The sequence below is a fragment of the Ciconia boyciana genome, chromosome 2 (assembly GCF_034638445.1).
Source record: "Ciconia boyciana chromosome 2, ASM3463844v1, whole genome shotgun sequence".
Lineage (NCBI taxonomy): Eukaryota > Metazoa > Chordata > Aves > Ciconiiformes > Ciconiidae > Ciconia > Ciconia boyciana.
The window spans coordinates 114,996,290-115,021,442 of record NC_132935.1 but is presented as its reverse complement, the minus strand read 5'-3'; the positions used below and the strand labels follow the sequence as shown (position 1 = coordinate 115,021,442).

The 25,153-nt window shown below is 42.4% G+C and overlaps 1 protein-coding gene across 1 annotated transcript in view; it reads right to left on the bottom strand.

Moving 5' to 3' along the window:
* Positions 1 to 228: 228 nt before the first annotated feature.
* NPSR1 (neuropeptide S receptor 1) overlaps positions 229 to 25,153 on the bottom strand; it is a 60,801-nt gene continuing 35,876 nt past the window's right edge. Inside the window, exons 3-9 of the mRNA XM_072851413.1 lie at positions 19,959 to 20,062; positions 19,514 to 19,607; positions 14,474 to 14,675; positions 4,820 to 4,896; positions 2,751 to 2,840; positions 446 to 626; positions 229 to 322 (exon numbers count right to left, since the gene is read on the bottom strand). Of these exons, the coding sequence (XP_072707514.1) occupies positions 229 to 322; positions 446 to 626; positions 2,751 to 2,840; positions 4,820 to 4,896; positions 14,474 to 14,675; positions 19,514 to 19,607; positions 19,959 to 20,062 (842 nt within the window). The remainder of the gene's footprint in view (positions 323 to 445; positions 627 to 2,750; positions 2,841 to 4,819; positions 4,897 to 14,473; positions 14,676 to 19,513; positions 19,608 to 19,958; positions 20,063 to 25,153) is intronic.

The window sequence follows — 25,153 nt, the reverse complement described above, 5'->3', positions numbered from 1 at the left end:
AACAGAGGGCCAAGATGAGCCCTTACAACAGTGGCATGCAAACCCCTTGGACTGAGTTTGGCACCGGCGGTGTGCGATTGCTGAAGCTGCAGTGCCGATCCAAAATACGTGCGCTGTTCAACAGCAGCGAGGTGCGGGCTCTTTCCAGTCAGTGTCCATCAGCTCACGGTGCTCGGGGCTCGTGGGGGACCACAGGTCCTGGTGTGCCTCTGCGGGGCATTGCCCGCGCTAGATGTATTCTGGTTTGGACAGGACCTGCATCTCCTGCCCTCCATCACTCCTGTCCCGGAAAGTTCCCCCCAGCCTTCGTGTTCTTCTTTCCCTAAAGAAAATAAAGAATGGTCAGAATTAAAACAGGTGAAAACAGATGGTCGGTTTAGGGACTGTGTTTACATGTTCCCTCCCTTCTTAGGGGGTAGTCAGAGTGACAGTAAAGGAGCAATACTTGAAAGCGGGGCAGAGGCGGTTGCTGAAGAGGCAGTAGATGAGGGGGTTGATGGCACTGTTCAAGGCTGGCAGGTTCTGAATGATCACGGATGCGTAGAAGCGCTCTTTGGTCTCAGGGAGTATGTTGAAGTTGTCCAGGATATCAAAAAAAAAGTAAGGGCTCCAACAGAGAACAAATGCTGGAAGAGAGACAGAGAGAGGAAGAGCTTGACATTAGATAGTTTAGCTATTTAGGGAGGTAATCACACACACATAGAGAGACTGTCATAACACATAAATATTTGTTCATGCAAAAAAAAATCTCCCTATTCAGGGTCTTATTTAAGAGAATAGTTATTAGATTGTGCTTTTATTTATCTTTATTTTTATTTTAATGCCCGTAAAATATATTATGTGTGCTCCTCTAAGTGTTTAGAGTGCTCCCTCTAGACATATCAAGGTGCTTTTGAACACTACACAATACATAAAGGGTAAATAGGTAGCCAGTTAAAGCATCATAAGTTATAGTGAAGTGCTCTTTTAATGGTCCCCTGAGTGAGCAACCAATCTAAATGTACACACCACCAAAGTGCCGCTCTGTGACAGTGCTGCCTGTCACAGCCACCTATGAAAAAAGGGCTCTTAGGCACCCAGGAGCAAGGAATGACACCCTTTCACACCACCTTACAGCAGACCAACATGTCATTTGGCATGCTGGTTGGAGGTGCTGTGTATATGGACCGTGCAGGAAGACTCTAATTCCTATATTGCAATTTGAGAGATGAATTTGGGGAAGGGAAGAGAGGACTGCATTGTTCGTAACCCCTGCTGTTGTTCAGAGGTGGTAGAAATAAAAAGGCCATAGGTTTACCTTTATTTGCAGACATAGGGAATGAATCTGCCCCTCACAAATGTCTATGTCATTTCTTTCTCAAAGGCTTTTGATTAAAGATTTACGTAGAAACACTGGGGCAGGCAGTTCACTCAACTAGGCCACAAGTACCTGAGTTGCAAATATACAGGTATCTGTGAAATCAGACACATGACCTCTCCCTGACCCAAACGAGAGAGCAGAGTGACCCCATGCTTGCTTGCTTGTTGCAGTAATCAGTATTTCTTAGTTGGCAGTTAGCCGAGCGCTCACTGAATGTGCAAGGAAGAGGTAAATTCCCCTCCTGTTTTCTAGAGTAACCAAACCAGCGGTGTCTATGCACAGATACCAGCAAAACAGCAATATGCCTTGTCAGCGTATAGACCATAGCACTGACTACACAGAACTTTAAGTGGCTTTAAAGAAATCCATGAATGTTAGGTGCCTTAATCTGCATGTCAAGCAATGCTGTGTGCCTAATATTATTAAGGTCCTTTGAAATACTGAGCATCCAGGTGAGCTCTTGACATCTGATGGCATTGCAATAGTAGTTGTTTCTGACAAAAGCTTTCTCCGATTGCCGTGCAGAGAAGTTCAGACACAGAGAAGCTGTTCTTGGACTTCTGAAAAGCATGAATCACACCGGCCTCTCATGTCTGCAGACCCTACCGCTAAACAGCGAGCTAAGCACCTCAGTAGTAGCTATTACCACAATATCATCCAGTCTGAATTTTGTGTAGCGTTGGAAAGAGGAGCGATCTCTTTTTCAGTGGTAGGGGATGGCTGTCAGCCCTTGGGAATAAATAGCTTCAGTCGCCTTCCTGCCTGTCTCTGGCAGCTAATCACAAGCCCTGTGTGATGCTGCCTTTATTTATCGAGTTAGAATGTCAGCCTCCTAATTCCATCAGACTAATGTCATCTCCCTGGGAGACAGGGGGCACCTGCACTGAGTCATCTGCTGCCCGGTCAGGAAAGGAGAGCTCGTTCTTCCCACCTCGGCAGGCAACACGCTTCTGACATCAAATTAAATTGCTCTGCATCCCTCGCCTCTCCTTCCTCTTCCTTGCACCGCCCCAGCACCTAACGTGCCATACATAGCCTCTAAGCCTAAAAGACAACTCAGTTGCCAAGTCTTTTGGCAGCCTGGATGGGAAGGAGATGACCCTTTCCTTTGTTCCTTTTAGGCAATGTCCCTCCTTTGCTTTCTTTGTGCACATACCACATTATGCATATAATTTCATTTGAGGCTTGTGTCAGATGCCTAAAATAGGAGCTTATCAGCCAGGGGAGAGGGGAAGGACAAGGTCAGAAGGCAAGTCAGCAAGTCTAAGTAAAGCTCCTTCTCTGAGCCATCTACTGCACTCTATCTGCTGATGATGGAGGGAGCTGAGGAAGATGAGGTTCCTAACGTCAGCATCCTCCCTAGCTACCAGCTGTAGGGCTTTTCACTTACCGACGATAATTACGATGCTGTACTTGATCGCTTTCACTTTTGCCCTGGATATGAACCCACGGCTGGTGTAGCCAGCAGAGGTTTTGCCACCTGGGGAAAGAACAGTTCAGCTTGTAAAAGAGTGGGGCTGCTGTGTGGATGTGTCAGCGCATACCTCCACAGGCAAGACAGCGATACGTAGCCCATCCTTCCCTGGTGTCAGGCAGGGGCTCAGTAGTTCCTGAAATTCGGACACTTGTAAGCCTGCTCAAGTTGGACACTCAAAACCTGAGCCACCCAAAATCAAAAGGGGAAATGTAAGCAGAAGAGATCTTCCTGAAGCATTGTGGCAGATGGATATTCCTGATACTCGACACTTAGTCAGGAAAACCACTGCCTATGTGCCCAGCTGTGTCAGTCTAATAAAAACCATCCGCCATCACAGCTACAAAAACACAACCAGAGTGGTGTTGTAGGAGACAGTTTCTGAAAGGAACTGGCAGCTGTAATTAAGAAAAGAGAAGAAACAACCTGGCAAAAGAGACTACCTGTTCACTTTTAACTGCATTTCAGTCAGAAGGATTTTGAAAGCTACATAATCCATTCCCTTAACCTCTTACTCTTTTTGATGCTTTGGATAATTGGTCACGCACTTTACTCTCCATGTTGACTCAGTAATGAAATATGAAATGCTGTTAGACTAGCTTTTCAGAAATGAAGTGTGGCTTGAATTGAGAAGCAAATTCTGTTCAGCCTCACACCGAGGCTGGTTGATCTCATTTCCTCTGAAGTAACACTAATGTCTCCGAGAATCAAGTTCTGTATCTGAATAACAGTACCAGTATGGTTACAATAATATGCCTGATTTCATTATTAATGTCAATTTGCTGTTCATGGTGCTGGATCAGAATAATTAGGTTCACCATAGTGAATACACAAGAAGGTCATTTTTTATCAAAACGTCTTTAAACTCTTGTAGTCCAAACTTAGGACTGGAATTTTGATTAATGTAATTGGAAATAACTCTGTGTACACAACTTCTTGCACCTCTTATAAGAACTGTATATCAAGGCTGTGTAATTTGTAAAGAAAAAAATATAAATAAAATTAATGTGGGCTTGTTTATCAGTGAAACATCCCATATAGGTGCTTGAAATTAGTCCATATGTAATATTACTGGAAATCACTTGGTGACTTATAGAGCAGAATATACCTCCTGGATGAGGAGAAGAACATTTTTTTCAAGCCTAGTTAATACCGATTGTGTCGTGAAAGCAAGATCATTAGAAATCAGTCCTGCTCAAGCTTTTGAAAAGAGAAGTAAATCTTAGATTATAGTTGACCGATGTCAGGTTATGACACAAGGATATCTGAATATGTGCAACATCACATTAGGACACTTCCTCCTGTACCAGACATGATCCATGATCCTGCTTCAGGCCAGTACCAGCAGCTTGGTCCCCATGGTTTGATGTGTTTCCACTCATCACTTGGCTGCACTAACTGGTTGTGTGCTCTTAGTTGTGTTAAAACACATTAGCGTAAATAAACATACTTTTCTTCATAACTAGTAGGAGAGGCAGCTGACAAGTGAGGATCTTGAAATGATGTGCGCTCTTTGCCAAAATAGCTTAGAACAGTCCAGAAATGTTTATGGTCTTGGGGTGGAAAGCTCAGCTCATTTTATGGCTTTCCATAGCCAGGAATTTCTGAGCTTGATCAAAATCCAGACTTGCAATGGCATGTGAAAACACAGCAAAAGTGTTATCTAAGTATATGCTAGAAAAAAATTATTCTGGAAATGGGCAAAGTTCTAGGAACAGGGATTCTAAGTTCTAGAATAAGGATTTTTTACTTTTTAATTATTTTCTCGCAGATGTTTTCTATTGTTTCTCTAAAGGGGATTTAATGTCAAAGGAAAGAAGGTAAATAATGTAGGAAAGAGTTAGGAATGAGCAATTACAGAGACCGCATTCCCACTGCAGTGATGGGGGCCCTACACAACACCGCATGTCCAGGCATTCCCGAATTTGAGGGGACTGGCCAGATTCGAATCATGAGGCTGGAGACAGATGTATGCTGAGACTCACCAGGGCAGCTGGATATGATGACAGCCTGAGCTTTGCTCTTCATCCAGATGGTTCGAATCACGATGGAGTATATGACACTACAGAAAGGAAAGAGTCATTTGTATTATGAGGCACAGTAAATTTAGCTGACATCCCAGTCATTTGCGCTCTATGAACACATATATGTGTAAGGAGCTCATAGAGATGATGGGACTGCATAGGAATAATAATAATAATGACAACAATAATAAATAAAATATGACTCTCCCATAGTAATTTTCAGAAGCAGATCTGAAGAGTTTTCACCATGGGAGTCGTTATTGTTGTCCTGGCTTTGCAGATGTCAAATCTGAGGCTCAGAGGTATGCAGTGATTTGGCCAAGATCTCACAGGCAAGAACTGATTGGGGGTTTTGAGCTAGCCAAGGCCAAATCTGCCTGGGTACCGGCCCCAGGACACTAGCCCCGAAAGGGGGGAAGCAAGGGGAGGGACCTGGTTTTGCTGCATGTACACTTCTGTTTTGGTGTTACTTTGTGATTATGAAGCTGATGAATAAAATGGTACCCTGGGGAGTTTGACAGGGGCAAGATCCATGAGAAATGCAGTTAAATCCCGCAGTGCTCACTCTCAGGTCTCAAGGTCCTGGAACAGAAATCGAGGAGGACAGAATTATCAGGTAGATGGGAAGAGTTAGATGATTCAAAACCAGATCCACCACAATTTGCATATTTAGAGGGGAATGTACATATACTTTTAATGGTAAAGATGAAAAGTGCCCTGGTCCACAATGACCTCGGATAGTTATGACCTTTCCCTAGGCGACAACAGATCCGGAATTCTATTTATTTAAGACAGAACGGGTAAAATAATTCCTTCAAGCTGAAGAGCTGTTTGAGGCCACATCCTAGATGAGGATGTTACATTTTCAGCAGTTTACATAAAAACAAAACGAGGCCTTGCTCTGTCTGCCTTTTCTCCTGCAAGCATGCATAACATGCAGCTAAAATCACCAAGCAACAGCATACTTTTGACTGGTGTTTTCCTTTTTAGTCTGCTAAAGAAGACAAAAATAATGTAAAAATATTTTAGCTAATGCACTCGGGTTGCCATGTTTCCCTGATGTAAAAAACAAGCATCATGACAGAAGTCGTTGTGTGCTGTTTGCAATACACTGCAGTGTTTTGGGGGGCCTGGGGCAGCCTGACCATTATTTGCCATAAACCTTAGTGGCGACTTAGTGGTGAAAAAGGTACAACTAAGGAGATTATTTCAGGCTGCTTTATAGAGACAAAATACGTCTTACTATCATGTGGTTTATTTTTATTATCAGAAGAGACATTATTCTTGGTAGAACTTTCAGAGTGATATACAAGCCTTTCCTGCAGCACCCTCAATTCCTAGACATGCTTGCAAAGGCAGTACTTGTGTGCCTTGGAGGTTTCCTTTCTGTGGAAGTTTGAGCCATCTGGTTTCTAGGCTTAATAGGTGAGAGATGGAAATTCAACGTGCAAGTCCAGGCTGTGCAGCAGAGCAGTAGCATACTTGCCCAGTGAGGGTTTTGCATGCATCTGCCGCGGACCCCAGCTTGCCCTCCTTAATCCCTTCAAAGATCCAGCATGGCTCCCAGCTGACTTGAACATTTTCCTTTTATCTCCTGGCTTTTCAAGAACCTGTTTATTTATCAGCTGGTGCACTTGAGAGTTCCTTTGTACTTTGTACTGACAATGGTGGAAAATTCATGTGTATTTTCTCCTTTGATTGTTCCAATGAATAAGAATGTATTACAATGATAATTGTTGTCATCTCAAGAAAATTTCCAGCCAGCTCCTAAAAGTCCTATTTTCTCCCTAGCCTGCTATCTCTAGCCTGACCTTTTTACTTGCAGTTGAAACAATATCCCCTCTGATAGAGACCTGCATGTGTCCAGCAGGCCACATTCGGAGTTGCCTAAGCATCAGGATGAAGGAGCCTAACTCCATAGTCAAAATATTCAGACTCCCTACTTCCAGCTAAGTGCCACAAGGATTGAATTAAGAAGTCAGGCTCCTCACTTGCTTTCCCTCCGACCCCAGAAATCCTGCCTTCTTGGCTGCAGAGTCTGGTAGGAGCATCCCTTTCACCAGATGCAGTTATAGCAGCTGTCTTCTTCACTTGGTATTACACATATGAGATTATGGGCTGTTTCATTTGAATCCTTAATTTTTAGAAGTCCAGGGGAAAGTTTAATTCCTGGTTTAATCCAGTGGCTTCTAAAGTGCTGCCAATATAGTGGATTTGTACTGGTGTTTTTGCCTCTGTTCATCTTTCTTTTCTCTATAGCTGGATCCACTGGAGCCTTCCTTATCGGGAGGGGACCAGAGGTGGTGTAAAGCTGCTCAGGGTGGGTGTCAGGAAAGACGAGTCACTTGTCATGCTAGGTACACTTCCCAGCAACTGTTTTGCCAGCCACAATTATGCCTTTATGCTTTGATCTCTCTGGGACTCCAGATCTTATTAGTGCCTAATCTTTTCTTTTTTCCCCAGCTATGCTGGCATGGAGCTAAGAAACTGGAGTGTCCAGAAATGTGTCACCCAAAGCTTAAGATCATAAAAGGCATCTGCGTGTGTGTTTCAAAGCCACAACAATAAAAAGAGAGCACTTATGGAACAGAAGTTGTCTTTTTCTTGCAAGGGAAAAGCAGGCTTTTTTCAGAATGCATTTGTAGCTTCTTTCTTTCTGTAAAAGGCGGCTGGAGGAGGATGTGGTGGTTGGTGACATCTCAAAGGGTGGGAAGAAATTCCCACTTGATGGAAAATGAAGTGGCAGATGAGCAAAGAGTAGCGGGGGACAGATGACAACTGGTATTCAGACGGACAGGAGGGTGTTTGGCAATGGTCTGCACCATTCTGACCGTATCGTAATCTCTGTTTCCTTCCTCTTGACACCAAGCTACTCAGCCTTCGCTGCCAAGATGTAAAAGCACGCTGTACACATTGCCACAAACCTCATTTTCCAACAGATGTAACATGCCTGCATGCTGCTTGCTCTTGTCTCCACTGAAAGCACCGGGAGATGTGATGTATAGTTCGTTGTCGCCTTTCAGATGTTGTCAGGTTTCTTTGTGTCTGTAAGTGCGTAGTGCACTGGTCTTCCAGCCCTCACTGGGGATTCTTGGGGGCTATATAAACATATGCTGTAGTCATTTTAATGCATACTATGATATTAAAATACTATATGAGTTGTTGTGGCCCATTATTTGCAGGTGAGAGACTAAAGAAAGGGAAGAAAGAGCTCAGGTGTAGTAGTCAAACCTGGATGGAAAAATAATCCAAGGCTTTTTGAGACAGAGCTGCTCAGGCTTTGAAGACCACAGGATAGAAAGGACATGCTGTTGATCTGAAAATGCAGTGATTTTTCTAGCCCTGATAAGATGCATATCTGGAGAGGTGGCAGGAAAATACAAGAATATGGTTCAGACTATGGATGTATCTCAGTAAATCAAATTCATTGCATCTCCAAAAGCAATTTAGCTTGATCCAAATTCTGAAGGACTAAGATGCACGTTCATTGTAGCATGTTATTAGTTAATGGTATTGTTTATATGACCCCATTGGTAATTACAGCATTTTTTGTCCATGTAAATAACTAACTTATGGTTAGTCATACAAATGCTACCGTGAATAGTCCCACTCCATCTTTATTTTTAATTCATAGATCACTTTTGTTTTGGAAAATAGAATGTCTTCTGGTAAAGCTAGGTATTGATATTAACAATCATAAGAGTTATTAATCTGACTACTCTTTAAACACAGATTTTAATTTTTTTTAAAATAAATGATTGCATTACGATAGCATTCCACTCAGCCTCAGTATTTACTAGTGTCCTGGTTTCAGCTGGGATAGAGTTAATTTCCCTTCTAGTAGCTGGTATAGTGCTGTGTTTTGGATTTAGTATGAGAATAATGTTGATAACACACTGATGTTTTAGTTGTTGCTCCGTAGTGCTTACACCAGTCAAGGACTTTTCAGCTTCCCATGCTCTGCCAGGTGCAGGAGAAGCTGGGAGGGGGCACAGCCAAACTGGCCAAAGGGCTATTCCATACCACATGGCATCATGCTCAGTATATAAGCTGGGGGGAGTTGGCCGGGGGGCAGATCACTGCTTGGGGGCTGGCTGGGCCTCGATTGGTGGGTGGTGAGGGGTTGCATCACTTGGGTTTTTTGGGGGGTTTTGTTCCTCTCTCTCTCTCTCTCATTGTTTTCCTTTTCATTACAATTTATTATTTTTTTTTCCCAATTATTAAACTGTTCTTGTCTCAGCCCATGAGTACTCTTGCTTTTGCTCTTCAGATTCTCTTCCCTATCCCAACAGGGCGGAGGGGGAGTGAGCGGCTGAGTGGTGCTTGGTTGCCGACTGGGGATAAACCACGACAGCTAGTAAAATGAGCCTTTACCATGGCAAAAAGTACACTTAAGCTCCCTGCTAATTGCTTGTATTTATCATCCAGCATTGCCTGTTGTTCCTTGTGCTTTATTTGTTCAAAGTGATGCAGCTGCGTTATGTTTTATGGTAGCTAATTTACAGCACTATTTATCCAAAGACAAAAGGCATATGTAACTTCATCTGAACAAACCATTGTAGGCATGTGTAATGGGTAAGTTAATAGATGGGCAGAAATTAGAACATGTGTGCAAGATCTAGGCTTTTTTATTTAGAAATGGAAATTGCAGGCAAAAATTATTGTGCTTGCTGAATCAAGCTCAAAAAAATGACCTTTGATATTTCTATTAATGGTATTTTTATTCCCTTTATTTGATCTAATTCAGACAAATACCTTTTATTTAATGTATTTTTTATTTCATTGCAGTGTCTTGGTTTTAGTTCCATATTTTTCCTTTTAGCTGATTCTGTTTTTTCTCTTCTAATTATTTTTCTGCTGCTCCAAAGCAAATGTTCTCTTTGGACTTCTGATTTTAAACAGCAGATGGATATTTTTCCCTCTGTGCTTCCAGAGGAACTTTTGCAATTTTTTTTAACCTGAATTTTGAATTATATTAGATAAATGCCTATGTATTACATTTATCAGGTTAAAATATAAAAATATATATTTGGCAATCATGAATAACAGCTAAAAAGACTCTGAATTTCTGGATACTCAAGTGCCAGAATATAGTTATGGTTTGGCACAGAGTAGCTATATAGAATAGAAACCCAGTAGCTCTGGATAGTAACCCATCACAGGACCTGAGGGGCCCAGGTGCAAATATTTGCAGGAGAGAAGTCTGTAATCTTGATTTGATCCATATTTAACCTCTGTTCAGCAATGCTGAGGTATCAGAGGTATTCAACTATCACAGGTACTGTTTGAACTTCGCTTGGTGTATCTTGGCGTAGGAGAAATGGCTTTGGTTATAGCTGATGATACTTGTCCCAGAATAGGAGAGAACTAATTACTGCAGGTTGCCTAATTAATTTTTCTGAATTTTATGGGTTTTGGTAGATTGACAATATCAACTGCAGAAAAAGTGGTAGATTAGTCTAAATTAGAGGGAAGAACAGGCCAAATTTTTAAGCGCTGTAAAGAAGAACCTGATGCAGGATCTGTGGCTCTCCCCGACTGACACTGAGATAGTGGGAAGGAGGGGAGCTTTTACATGAAAAGAACAAATATTCTCCCCTTTTCTTAGCTCTCAAAGATAACCACACACTTGGGTTAAAAATCTAATCACAGCTTTTCATTCTCTTTTCATTATTCAGGTCTTGTTCATTTGTATTATAATCAGATAAAAAACTCGCCACAAAACCACAAGCTGTTTGATAACTGATTGCTGATTCTCCAGTTGTGAAGAAGTGGTGGGAACAGACCTCCCCAGTATTTAAATATGTCAGGGCTGTTGTAGTTTTGTTCATAGACTGCCTTTTTATGTATACATTAAAAAAAAAGGGACAGATGGTTGTTTTCTTCTGTTTCGTGTTTTGGCTTGGAATTTATAGGGTTTGCTCACACCACATCTGGGGGATTAGCTCGTTGGTGGAAGGGTTATCAAGACTGAGCATAAGGTTATCAGCTAAATAATTCATTCCATGGGCTGCGGTGTTATGAATAACACAACTCCTGTGAGTTAGTTGAAGGCTGTGTCAGGAACATGTGAAAACAGCTCTGCCGAGAGAGCTGAGGGATGGATGAGAGAAGCTTAAAAGGTGATGGTACCTGGGCTGTAGCGAGTGAAAACCGCTCAGCCAAAGCAGCGTATCTAGTGTGGAATTAAGTCCTGCACCTGAAAAGTAAAATTTTATCCTTTGTATGCATCTGGGATGAACTGCGCCAGAAAAAGTGCTGTCATCAGTGAACTGCTTTGCTCTAGAGGTTAGGTTTTCAGCAGATTCAGGCAGCAGAACTAATTAAGAATTAACTCCGCCAGCCAGTGTCCCACATTGCGTCAGGCACCTGCCATGCAGCTAAATCAGAGTGCTTTGGCAGAGAAAATAAAGTAGCTGCACAAATAAAATGAATTATTGCAGAAAAGGTCTTATTCTTTCTCTGTGTGTACCCTGCCTCACTTCCTCAGTAAGTGTGGCGTGTGCTTTGGCTTCTGGTTTATTTGTATTCCCGGCATCTTAGATACTGATCCTTGACTTTTCAGTCACACATTTATGGATCGTTTCTCCATCGTTATGTTGTAGCCTTTTTTTAATAACATCTTCAGTTAAAGGCCATTAAATTAAAAAAATCACAAAATGTCTTCCTTCATTTACTAAATAACACCTTTCATTTTTATAATTAATCTTTTGACAGAGTAACACACAACTACAACGTACGTGATCTCTCACTCAGCCTTATGAAACAGCGTCTTGTTTGTCATCAAACCTACTGTGCATCTGAAAGTATTTGGTGGAACAAAACTTTTGCAGAGAAATGAGTCCCTGCAGATGTTAACAGCCATTCCTGCCATTCTTTAGCTGCAAACTGCTTACCAGAGTATTTATATGCTGCAGCTACATTAGGTGGATTAGCTTTAAACTGCTGGACTGCCAAGAAATTTTAAAGAAATAGATATCACGCCTTGAGGCTATGTTGAGAGATGTTTTGCAGATGCATCAGCTAGGAAGTTGCAACCTTCAGTTGTATGCTTGAAACTTGAAAAAATGTTCTGAAAAAATAGCCAGTTCTTTCCAAACTGCATGGCATTTGTTCATAATGTCTCTGCTGACCTTGCCCTGATAGTAATCCTCTTTTTATATGGTTTTAGACAATCCTCTCTATTCTGAAGAAAACAGTACCACTGACAACTAGAAATAAATGGGCACAAAAAAATCCTTCCCTGGCTCACCCCCCTTCCCTCCTCCCAGTGCCCGGTACCGCTTAGGATCTGTCAAGAATTTGACTTCTGCTGGCAAGGACATGGGAGCATTTGTGTTAGTGTATACAGAAACCAGGAACGTGTTTGGGCAGGCAATGGGCACCGCTCTGCACTGTGGCCCTGAGGCCTGTGTTTTAAGTTCCTGTCCTGCCATAAATTTCTTGTGTGAAAGTCACTTAAGGTTAAAGCTGCAAAAATTTTAGGGTGCTTTATTCATGTCTCAGCTGTCAGGGCAATCTCATGAAATGCCAGTTTCACTGACTTTCCCTTTCCCTCAAGTCTTCATCGCCTTCTTGCTTCTGGGGATTTACTGTAAAGCAAGTCACAGAGCTGTCTGGTTTGAATATCTTCCTTTGGAAGGGAGGAGGGGAGCATAATGTCAGCAGCTCTGAAATATGTGTTGCTATGTAGCTTGCCTTTTCTTGCCAAACAAGTATATATGCCATGTAAAAAGGAGTGGCTGTAATAGAAAGCATGTGAATCAAGTTTGAGTGTGAAAGAGATGTTTCACGCACCTGTGGAATGACTGATAACTGGACAGGCTATGGGCCTTTTTCCTAAAACTCTTAAGATGCTGGCTAGAATTTCCTGATTGCTAGCTACTTGAGAAAATTTGTGACAAAACTCCTCTCATAGTAACAGCCAGCCTCAAAGTTTTCGAGTGCCATTTCTTTTGCACAGTTAAATTACTTTTTGTCTCTTCTGCGTGTGTTTATTCTTTTTGCTGCTAGTGCTGGGCTGCAGATCCACCCACATTTTTATTTACCTATTCCCAAGAATATTTTTTGGTTTATTTAAAACTAGGCTGGTCTTAAGATACAGGAAAACATAGAAAGAGAAATGATCATGCCTAGGAAGGAAGAGCAATTGGACAATCTGGGAGTAGTTTTTCTCTATTGCTATCATGTCTTTTCTTTAAGGAGAACTTTTCATGATTTTGTTTGCTATATCTGTGCAATCTGGCACAAAAAAGGAAGGTTTAGCAAACTGATATGTTATGAGCAAAGTACAAAAATTGTCCCTTCTCTCTAGGGAGCAACACTGGTCAATGTTGAATCCGCATCAAAAAATCAGCTAGGTGAGTTCAAGCACCACGTGGTTTTGATTCTATCAGAGATAAACTTGTTGCCATTAGAAGCTGCAGAACTTAATCTCTGTGATTAAGCACTAAGAAACTTCAAGGCACAACTCAACTGGAAAGGAACTACAAGCATGACATGCTCTTTATTATTTAGCTTATGCAGCCAGTCCTGTCACCATCTAGAAAAGATCAGCCCCCCCCCCCACCTGGGGTGCTAATGAGCAGGAAGCTCATAGAGACTCATGGCTCATCACCTGCTGGAAAAGCAGATAGACCAAGAGAGATGTCCAAGGGACATGCAAACATAGTTCCTCTCTCACAGCCCAAACAGTGTGTCACCGAATTTTGGGGAAAAAAAGGAGTCCCAGCAAATCTTCTTTGCCACAAAGAAAAAGAGATGGACACCAAGGAATCCTGTTGTAACCTTGCTACTGAAAGAGAATAAAAGGGAAAAAAAGGAAAGGGCTCGGAGCATAAGTTACTGCCACCAGCAGCCTTTCAAGGCAGTTAGGAAGCCTCACTCCCCTTCCACGTCAGTTTTTAACTGCTCCTTTGCATTGGTAGCTCCTCAGGGCTAGATAATTTTTGTTTAACAGCAGCTAATGGCAGCACCCCAGAGGGAGGCAATAAAATTCACTGATCACTAAGCACAGTCTGGGATATTGGTTGACCTCAGTTTAAAACAGATTCTGCTGCAGATTGCCTTTGTGATTTTGGGCAAATCAGTCCTAAATATTTGCAGCTCAGGTTTCCCATTACAAAACAGGAAGAATTTTATTTGCTCTTATTTTAGGAGTGGTTGGCAGCTTCAAACGTTTGGAGATTTCTTTCTGATCCTGATGAAGAAATACTCTTCTAGTACTATGAAGCTTGAGAGCACTTTAAGTTAATTTTACTTTAATTAGCGTTAAGTGTGGTTTCCTGTTCTTTTATTAAAATTATGTTTTGTCATCATAGCTAGACATTCATACTGGATTTATAAAGATATGTTTCAAGCCTGAAGCTGTGGAGGTAAGTGGGCACACTTAGAGAGTCAGTCCTTTTTTCACAGAAAATGTTTCTGGCTATTAATACCTCACGGAGAACACCCAGGGCAAGTACAGCGACCCATGCATTATGTGGTAAAAACCAAAGCAGCTACAAGGCAGGTGTGGAAATGAAATCGTAATGAATGAGTAGAAATTAAAGCATTAAGCTGATTGCACACTTGACAGCTTTCACCACACGCTTGCTGACTGTAGATCAGGCTTACCTGATAATGATCAGAGGAATGAAGTACACCAGGAAAGCCACCACCGTCATGTAGGGTATCCAGTAGGAGTCATCAGGCCAGAGAGCCCAGCACTGCACTTCCCCATTGGAGAGCTGCCGTTTCCCAAAAATAATCAGAGTCGGTATGGAAAACAGGAAAGAGAGGCTCCAGGCCACTCCAATAAGAACTTTCGCCTGTCTTTCTGTGCAACAGAGTCAAACAGATGGTGTTAATGGGGGTGCTGGTGCAACTGGCCCCTTGTAGCAGTACTGATAGAAAGGCAGGGAGGAGGAGGAAACTGAGTGAAGAAAGGGAATTTTGGGCTGCAGCTGGCTAATGCTGAAAAGACTGCAAATGAGAATGGGGATTTCATCTTTCTCTCATGATAAAAAGTAATGTCATTATGGGCTTGTATTTTACATGTTTTATTTAAAGGTGTTAAGGGCCCATTGAATCTGAAACGCTATGAGAAAGGCACCGATCAGGGTCAGCAAGTCAGAAACGTGAGATGTAAAGGCTTCCTCTGTGCCACCAAGACAACCTCATGAATGAATGCAAAGGACGGCAGGCCTGCCCTACTGCACGCTCTTACCCTGGCACAGCAAAGTGGCAGTCGGCAGGAGGACACAGAGACAGAAAAGAAGAAGGAGCCCTTGTGCTACAGATAACAGGAAGGCTGGGACTGGGAAGGGTTACTTAAAACATAAACTAGGTTGGGGCGTACTGGATGTACTGGCGGGGGAAATGTCCTCCTTGGAATGGAAATTAAACATTTCGATGCACCTTGTAGTGAGAAAGCTCGCAAAACATTTCCTGTCAGGAAAGAGCAAATGCCTCAGTTCAGGATCAGAACAAAACTGCACAACCAGCTGCCTTTAACTCCAGCTGCAACTTTACTGCCCCAAAGAAACGTGGTCCTGGAGAGCCCAGGCATCTCCTACAGTTCTCTATATCATGGCGGGGACCAAACCCAGCTCCTGTGATGGGCATATGCCCAAGCCATGCCAAGGGTGGACTGCTAACTGTGAGACAGGGCAGATGATGGTGGGCTGGTGCTCAAGTGCTCAGCCCTGTTTTATCTGCCACAACAGACATCGACTAGGAGATCCTGATGGACCTCATGGTGAAGATCAGGAGCTGAAGGATCGCAAAACGCTTGGCAGGTTTGGGCTACTGCTTCCCCTTGACTTCTGGCCTCCTCCGCTGCCGAGTGGGGAAAACTGGTGGGAAACCAAATGATGCCTGCTGGCGCCCATGGGATTTTGTAAAAGTGAATGGGTTGGAGCAAACAGCCCCAAGGCTTTCGTTTTCACAAATCTGCATCTTCTGGCTAAAATCCAGGTAGCTCTAGCCGAAAAGTGTGGGGAATAAGGGCTGATCTGTGGAGTACCAGTGATTCTGAGCAGCAGTTATTCCTCCTGAGTCAGACTGAGAGAGGAACAGATGGGGACAGAGTTTTTGATCTGGGAAGCTTTGGCGTTGAAATACTTTATTGTCCTACAAAATACCCGAGGTTGTGTGTGAAATAGAAAATCACTTCAAATTATGCATATCAAGAAGAACGTCTTTCCTCCTTGAAGCTCAAAGAGCAATATGAAAGCATGTGGGAGAAACATTCAAAAAGTAATTTTATGCTTTATAAAACATCAGTTGCAAATATTCACTTATCCTGCTCATTTTTAAATGCTACCCACGTTCAGCAAAATACGGTCTTGCTAATCTAGGGCTTAAGGGAACTCTGATGACATCTACGTAAGTGAGAGGGTTAGATTAAGTCTATAAATATTGCACAGGCAAAGGAGAACTGTAAAGTTTCCCAAAGCATAACAGAATAAACTTAGCAAAAGGAATATTAAGAGTAAGTTTCACAAAATATTTCCTGACAGAAAGGGCTTTTCGATTGTGAGCTAGCTAATTAAACTACATACACATAAGCCTCAGTGGGGCCCACGAGTCTATTTCTAGGGGGAAAAGACCACAACTGGATAATATACTTTATTTTTTGCACTGTGTAGCAACGCCATTAATTTGAAGAGAAGTGGGCAATTTGGGTTGGGCAAGAGTGGTATTTTATCTTTGTGTTTTCTAAAACATTACCTGCAATGTTTGTTTAATCTTGTTTTTAAATGTCCCTCATGTTTGTTAGAATATGGCCTTGCTAGTCTAAAGGGCTTTACAGGGCACTGATAGCATCTAGGTAAGTAGATTTTTGTTTTATCAGACTAATGTTAATTGGCTGCCTCACAAGCAGGGGTTTTTTTATGTTGTTTTTTGTAAATGCTCTAATATGCTCTAAATGCCAGCAAACCATATAACTAGAACTATATCTATTATAAATGGAATCAAATAAATTACAGCTTCTGAAAGATGATATTCTATTCAGCCAGTCTCAGTATTTTCCTTTAAAAACAATATTGCTCTTTAAATGGAGAGTTTTTCATACTGGGGTGGTCACGACTAACACCCAGGGCTGGAGCAGAAACCTCAGTCATGAGCTCTGGCACTGGCTCTCCTAAAGGATGTTTTCATGTCACCATCCCCTTTACTCTGCTTCCGCCATCCGTGCGCTGCAGCAGTGGTTTTGTGCACATCTGCCTCCTCCCAGCAACACGTGGCGGGGATGCACCTCTTGTGAGGAGTTTTGCTCCCCACTACCATGAACGGCAATGCTATGCAATCCTTCTATAAAGTGAGTGCCATTTTAAAATTAGGTTTTAAATCCAGAGCGAGCGAGCTGTTCCTGAACCTCATTGATCTGATGGACCTCAGCATCATTTGCAGCCCAAAGCCGTGCAGGAGACAGTTTACACCTACTTGGGTCTTGTCTTTTACTTAAGCAGTTCTGTTGTTGCCTGTTGCTTAGTTTGTATACTGTTTGCATATACCTTTTCAACATGGTGAAATATTCATAAAATGTCTTCTGCTATAGCTTCTCAGTTTCTTTTCTTTTCAATCTTTACGATTTTTTTTTTAATGACCCTTTTGGTTATTGAATTAGGTACCTCATACAGTAAAAGTGTTAGGATTAGAATGTATAATTCTTCCGCATCCTGCACTTTCTGTAGTCATCTATGTATTCACAAGGTAAATACAAAACATCTAACTGTTGAAGTTTGTTTTCTTAGAAGCCATGCAAAGTACAGCTCATTGCAAATGCTTTTTAACATGACTTGAGGCTAGTAACTAAACCACAATTTAAAAAAAAATAAATTGTTTGACATTTTCAAAGCAAAATGTTTGATCTTTTTTCCAAAATGATATTTCAAGGCTACATGGAAACATAATTTTTAAAATTGATAAGGAGAAACAACTCTTTTGTTTCTTGATTTAAGTATTTTGGGGGATGCTTCATTTTGGAAAGAAAATTGCCACAGGTTGACTCAGAAGTATTTTTAAAGTTTCTCTGTGTCATCACCAAAGACAAAGTTTCGTAAATCTCTTTTGTTCTCTGCCTGCAGAATAGCTAAGAGGGCATTTCAAAAGCCCCCCTGCCCCCAGCACCTCTGCTAGGAATAGCTGGGCGCAAAAGGCGAATATTTATGTATATTCCGGGAAGTTGCTATGGTAAATATACCTCTCGAGACAGCTCTTTTGAATTTACATCTGCCTCCTTTTTCCCTTTGAACTTGGTCTTTGCTTGTCCCTCAGTGTATAGCAAGCCCTTGCCAGAGGCAGGTGGGCTTTGCCAGTGTTATCTCTGCTCGTGGCCTGATTCCCCCCTCCAGAGCTGCACCCAGCTGATGGTTCTGCTGCCCCTCAGCTGGGTGGAAAGTCTGCTTTTCTCCAGTCTTAAAAGAAAAGAAAAACCCTTATGGTATAGGTATAGGAAATGGGACTGAGTTTAAAAAAGGCTTTTATAAAGATTTGAGGTGGCTTGGTGGGTTTTTTTTTCAACTTCAAAGTGGTTTGCAAAGATTAACCACCAAATTCTTCACTAGGCCCAGGCGGTAATTTAACAAGTGCTGCTTTTCCTGTACCACGTATGAAGACAAAATGTCAGTGAGCCTATCTCACAGCTCGCTCTGCTCAGCTGGCAGTCGGTGCATCAGGTGGTTTATGAGCCTTCCCCAGCCCAGCTCAACGTCGGCAGGAGCTGCAGAGCATGCCCGTGCATCCCAGAGCCTGCTGAGAAAACCTTGATATCAAACCCCCCAGTCTGAAAAAGTTAGCCTGCACACTGGGGAATATGAGGCTAAATTTCACAAAGTATTTGAAGTTTTCAGACCTTAACATCTGCCAAAGCTGCACCACTGCCTGGGCTGTGATTGATTCATAGGTTTTTAAGGCCAGAAAGGACCATTAATCTGATCCCCTGAATAGAGCAGGCTGTCAAAAGCCATCATTACTCCAAAACAAGAATGATATTTGTGTCTGATTAAAGTGCATCTTGCGGACCTCATAGTTCTTGTAACTGTTCCCCTTCCTCCCCACCTGCTATTTCTGTTTATTCACTCAGTGCAACATACTTAACGTCCCACTTCAGGCTCTGCAGGAAAGAAAGCATGTTCTTTAAATTGTACTGCTAAGCAGCCAGGATATATTTGAGTGCTGTAAAAATAACAAATAGAAGAAATTACATGAAACAATAGATATCCAAACTTATACGCTATAGCTTTTGAAGTTCTCTTGTCAAACTAGTGTATGAATTCTCAGTACTGCACTCTCTATCCAAGTTATTTTTTAGTGTGAATAAATAGACAATATAGCTGTTGTGGCTCGTAGAGTCAATATAGTTCTATGAGGGATAGCTTTTGCCCATAATAACCTTCTCAAAATGCTGGAAGATAATGAAAACCTCTATACTTTTTAAATGTCATTTCATTCTTTGCTATCACAATGCTTATAAAAACTGCTGAGGGCTAAGTGTAGCTTAATAAATCTCAAAACCACAGCTCCTTTGCCATTTGGAAAACTGTAACGGAGTCCAAATGTTGCTACAGCAGGAATGAATAATTCATGGCAATAAGGTCAAGAATTTTGAAACTAAAAAAACTATCCAATAATATCCATAGCAATAGCAAGGTACAGAAATTCTCCTACCTCCTTGCAAGAACTTCATTGGGTAAACTATGGCATGATACCGGTCTATGCTTAGTGACACAAGGACGTAAGTCGAGGCATATAGAAGGACCACCTGGGGCAGAAGGTATACGAGGCAGCAGTTGAGATACATTTATTGCAGAAAATAATGTCAGCGAGAACACTGAACTAGGAATATTTGAAAACTTTTACTGAAAAAAAAAAAGAAAAAGAAAAAAAAACCCTTGTATTTTCACCCAGATCTTTTTCCTTTATCTTGTCCACAAAATTTAAAACATGTAAAATGCTTTAACTAAAAGTGTTTCAACTTTAAATGAACACTTTCAGCATTTAGCACTTCTGATACTAGAAAAATGTCTATACAACATTTTTGTTAGGGTTTATTGCTGTGGGGACACAAAGCCACGTGAGCTTGGGCATACAGGGGAGCACGAGGTTTCTATACCTGGAAGTAGCGAACGACTCTGCAAACAATATCAGGAGCCATGAAATCTCCAGTGTAGCGCCAAATGATGTCAGTCATTATGTTTATGAGTCCTGTGAACGAATCTGCAACGAAAATTAACTGAAGAAGCATTAAAAGAAGCAAACACATGACTGCAGGTGAGCCACAGAGGAGGGTATGACCCTTGGGATGTACCAGCTCCCCCAGTCTTGAGGGCAGCCATGCCACGGCTGGTCAGCCCAGGATGCTAGAGGAGATGGGAAAGCCTCAGAAAACACTTAAAGTTTTGTCTATTTGTTTTCTTGTTTTCTTAATTTAACGCCAATCCATTCAGACAGGCAAGGCAAGATTCCTCTAAGCGTTGGAGCCCACAGCTGGTTTCTCTTGAGCACGAGTTGCCACTGCCCTCTGGGCTGCAGTTCAGCCTGGCTGGCATTGCAAAGGGGTCGGATGAGCTGCACCCTTAAAGTGCCTTTTTCTCTCCGTTGCTTATAAAGGCACGTGAGCCCGAGGCTGGATGCAGGTCCTGGTCTATACCCGCATCTATACCAGAGATGCCTAAAATTAACTGAGATCAATTCCTCCTCAAATAACAATTTGCTTTTTGCAAGTAGAGCTGCATAAAAAATCACCTCTGGGTGTTAATCCCACATACACCTAAACATTTCAAGCTTGTCCATGAGAGACATGGAGGAGACAGCCTGGTGGGCCTGATCCTGCAGCATGCTGGGCTCACCACCGCCTGCCAAGGTCCCCAGGTTTTCCATGGTGTGGATAAAATACAGCGTTGGAGAAGCTGTAGGTTAGTGTCTAAGTGTGTCGGCTTGGTCCCAGCTGTGCCAAATATTGAACTATTTAATGTCCTTTTTTCTTTGTCTTTTATTTCACTGTGAAAAGAAATATGTCTCCTGTGAAAGCACCTGGGGTGAAATCCAAATGCTGCTGAAGTTAGTGGAAATTTTGTCAGGATTTTATTCGCAAACTTAATTATTTAATGACTAACTCTGCCCTGTCAGCTTAAAGTTAACCTACTTATGCCTTTAGTCTGCATTCACCAAAATAAATACACCTCAGGCCATCTTTTCTTTTTTTTTTTTTTTTTTTGAGAAAATCTGATGAGATATTCCAGCCTTTGTTCTGCTTCTTATTGAACAAATGAGCGCTCACAGCGATGCGAGTTTTACAAAGGAATTGCAAAAGCTGGTACTGCTGTTGTACATATGGGCAATATTAAGTTTTGTCTTAAACCGAGATAATAAAAAGTTTTCTCCCTGTAGGACAGGATAAATGTTTTAAGTGCTGTTCATGGAGGAAAATGTGCGTCAATCCAGTGTTCTGCCGCTTCAAGTAACACAGCATGTTGCTCTTCTTGCACAGATTACCACAAAGGGAGAGAGCAGGTTGAGAAAACATTTTGTGCAATTTGTCAGGACAAAAACAAATAATACAAAGAAATAGCCTCAATCCATATTTTAAAAATTTAGAGCGGTGAGGTAAAATGTTTCATTTTGATACCACAATTTTACATATTCGAAAACTATTACTAAAGTTTACTGTGAGAAAAGCATTCTAACTCCCATGTCAGAAGATTTTGGTTTGAAATGTATGCTTTCGGAAAAAAGATATTTCAACAATTTCAAAACTTTTTTTTTGAGCAGTAAACAGTTTGAAATAAGTATTTCCAAGCAAACAGGCATGTGTTTGGCAAAATGAGTTTCTTCTAACTCCTTTGAAATAACAGAAATTCCAGTTACTTCTAGCTGGAAATTGAGATCTCAGCTTAATGCTTTAGAAGAAGCAACCTGTTTTGCTTCACTGGAAAACTAGGATTATTTTTTCTGTACCAGTAATCCTTTATCTTCTCTTTTTCTTCAATCCTTTATCTCGTCTTTTTGCCCAAGGCTCAGTTCAAAATGAAATTAGAACAGAAATATCATTGCTGTTGGCACGTAACTACATTGCCTCCCTCCTCATGACTTTATTGTTCAATTAATTCTGGTTTGTTCTTTCCTCTCCTGGTGTTTCCCAGCCCCGTTTTCTCTCTTCTCTCTTCCCCTGCCTGCAGAGGGAGGCTGGATCGGAGATGACCTCCTGAAGGCCCCTCCAACCAGCACTTCTGTGGTCTCTGCTCTCACACCCACTCAAGGCAGCAGAAGATCGTGGTTTGAAACCTTATGTTAAATGTTGCGCATTGATTAGAGTGATGGGGCAAGGGATGATTGTTCCTCTGATGAGTATAGTGGCTTTAAGACTTTATTGAAAAGATTGTAGGTGTATGTAATTACGGTGGTCTTTGAAGAAACCAGAGTTTAAGTGTTTCAAAAAGTGAAACGCATCCTCCAGCAGTGATTCAAACCCATCCCTTCCCCTTTCCTTACTCCTGAATTATTGATTCATATTCTCCCTCTCTCCAGTAATGAAATATTCATTGGTTCAAAGTAATACACATCAACAGAGCTTCACCTCAGGGTATCCTCCAGCTTTTGATGGTCTGAGCATCTGCCAAGCGGGTGGTAAATGGGGGTTCAGCTTCCCTCCAGAGGAGGAGGGCATGGGGGCTGCCCTCCCTCCTACCCATGCTCTCTAGAGGAAGGGGAGAGAGAAGGGAAGGCACCTCAGCTGTCTCCTCATTTCCCTCTTCTTACCACCGTTTTGCCATCCCTTTCCAATGCATTAGGAGAGTGCTTTGGAGGTGCATCCTGCAGGTGAGGTGAGAGATGGGTCAGTGTCCTGGTGGTCTCCAGGATGCCAGGTGCAGAGCTGCCTACTGGGTGTGAGGAATTTGGGCAGGCCCAGAAGCACACTTCCAGCGTATGCCCGCATCAGCTTTTTAGTTTGTATCGGGAGTGCTTTTTTTGACCTGTGGCTGGCCCCCACTTCACTGGCTCACGTGATGGAGAAGCCGCAGGGGACTGAGCCTTCGCTTCAGCTGATGCTCGACCCGAAGGTGCTCTCCCAAGGGTGCCCCTCATGCACCCCACACCATGCAGCTGCCAGCCAGTGCTCAGGCATGGGGGGGTTTACTCGGCTGAAGCAGACCCCCGCCCAAATGCACATTGTGGATATCAGCTACATCTTCATCATGCTACAGGTCTGTTCCCACTGCACGGCATTACCTACCAATATAGCTATAGCCTCAAGTACTCAGGAGCTTTAAAGACAACTTGAAACTGTCTTTCCCTTGAAAGCCTTTGAGTGAGGTTTTGAGTGAGTGCGGAGGCTTTTAAGCAAGGTTGAAACTTCACAGTTTCGTTGTGCTGGCAGCCTCAGCTCCTCTCCCCCAGGGGTACATTTGAAGAGCTCTTTGTGCTGAGTTTCTGAATCCCTGCGAAGGGCTCAGCACGCACTCCTCCGAGCGTGTGCCCCTGAGCACAACACACATGTGCGTGCCAAAGCAGATGCAGCCAGCTGTGCGCGTGCACCAAATTAGCCAGATTTCTCAGTACCCTTTAACTATAGAAAAATTCTCCCACACAACGTCCTCATGCCCTCTGCAGGTTTCAGAAATCTCTCTTGTCTTTTTGATCCTACCAAGTACCACACCAACTTTTCTCACTCCTTTGCTCTTCTACTGCCTGCTCAAGAGGGTGTTTCTTATCCCATCTCTTCAAAGGACCAGAGTCTCTCAGTCTGACCCAACCGCACACCCGTAGAGGATTTGTCATGCAGACACAGGTTACTTTACATAGGACCACCAAGTAAATAACGTGCCTTATGCAGGTGATCAGACAGCATGCAGGAAAAATGCAGCAAACCTACAAATTATGACAAAGAATTTATGCTACTGCTCCCTGTGTATACACTCTAATCTGTTGTTTCTGTGCATCATTTTCTCTTACGCATCTATTATTCACTCTCTAGTCAGCTAACTGGTTACCCCTGTGCTAAGCATGCATGCCAGTTCCATCGATTAGCAGCACCATATTCACTTCTTGCCCTGCATGTCCCACCCGGCCATTTCTTGCTTTGTGTCCTGCCCCCTCCAGTGCCACAAGTACCTGGTACAAACCTTTATTAGTGATTTAGACGATGAATGTGCTGCTCATTATTCTGTTATCTTACTGCTCATCACAGCAGCAATAATTAGACTTCATGTTTTTCACACCTTCACAACATCACTTTAGCATACAAGCCCCCTTTCACACAAAGCCCCAGTGTACCAGCGCTATAAATCTGATACATAGATCAGATCATGAATTATCAGCAGAGCTTTAGTCACTGGTAGATGAATCCTCCTCACCCACGTATCATCTCAGATGCAATTATAGCCACAATCACAGTGTCCTGAAATCCTCATTTGTCATATAATTTGAATTGCTGTGATAGAAGTTAGTGTTTAGAAGTCAGTTGATTTCAGCGATGTGATCTCAGCGGATCACACGTTCCCTCATTGCTTTTGGCAAGCCTACACCTCGGTGTGTGTCACTGGATTACATCATGGATGTTCTAAGTGGTAAAAGTCAGGTATTGGGAACCAATGTAGCCAATACATTGCTCTAAACCTCAGTGGCCTCGTTACTTCTGGTACCCTCACTGCTCCTTACTAAGCTGGTGGCTTGCATATTGTGTTCTTTCACTGATGAATGTTCCTTGGCCAAATGGCACCAAGCTGAAAACAGTGTTAATCAGCCTTCACTTGTAACTATGTGCGAGCTTGTCATTGCCACTGCTTTCTTAATACTCTTCTTCTTTTTACCAAGAAGTAGTATGCGTACTGTGGTTCTGTGTCTGCATTGCTAGGCAACTGTGTGGCTCATTTAATTCCTCAGAAAAATAGGCAAAAAAAAATCAATTAATGACATATTCTGTTTTGATAGAAAATGAAAATACCAGCAACTGATAGTTTGTGACTTTTAAAAAGAGCCAAATGTATATTCACAAAATGATGCAGACAAAATGATTCCTTGTTGAACAGAAGACACAGCACTAGTGTGATGGGGATGGCAGCAGTTTACTCTTAAGAGGAGATGGAGTTTCTAAGAATGTAATTTAAAAGAAAAATTCCATGAGACTTCAATAATAAGGAAATGTAGAGGGAGGCAGGGAGTAAAGATGGATTTTCCTGGGGTGCAGAGGGAGGGGAAAAAAGGGCTGTTGCGGTTTGCACAACTTGGAGCCCCATGAACTGAGCAGGTCTGCAACTCTCCAGCTCCCTCCTCCCTGCCTGCACCATGGCTGCAGCCAGTCCTCAAAGG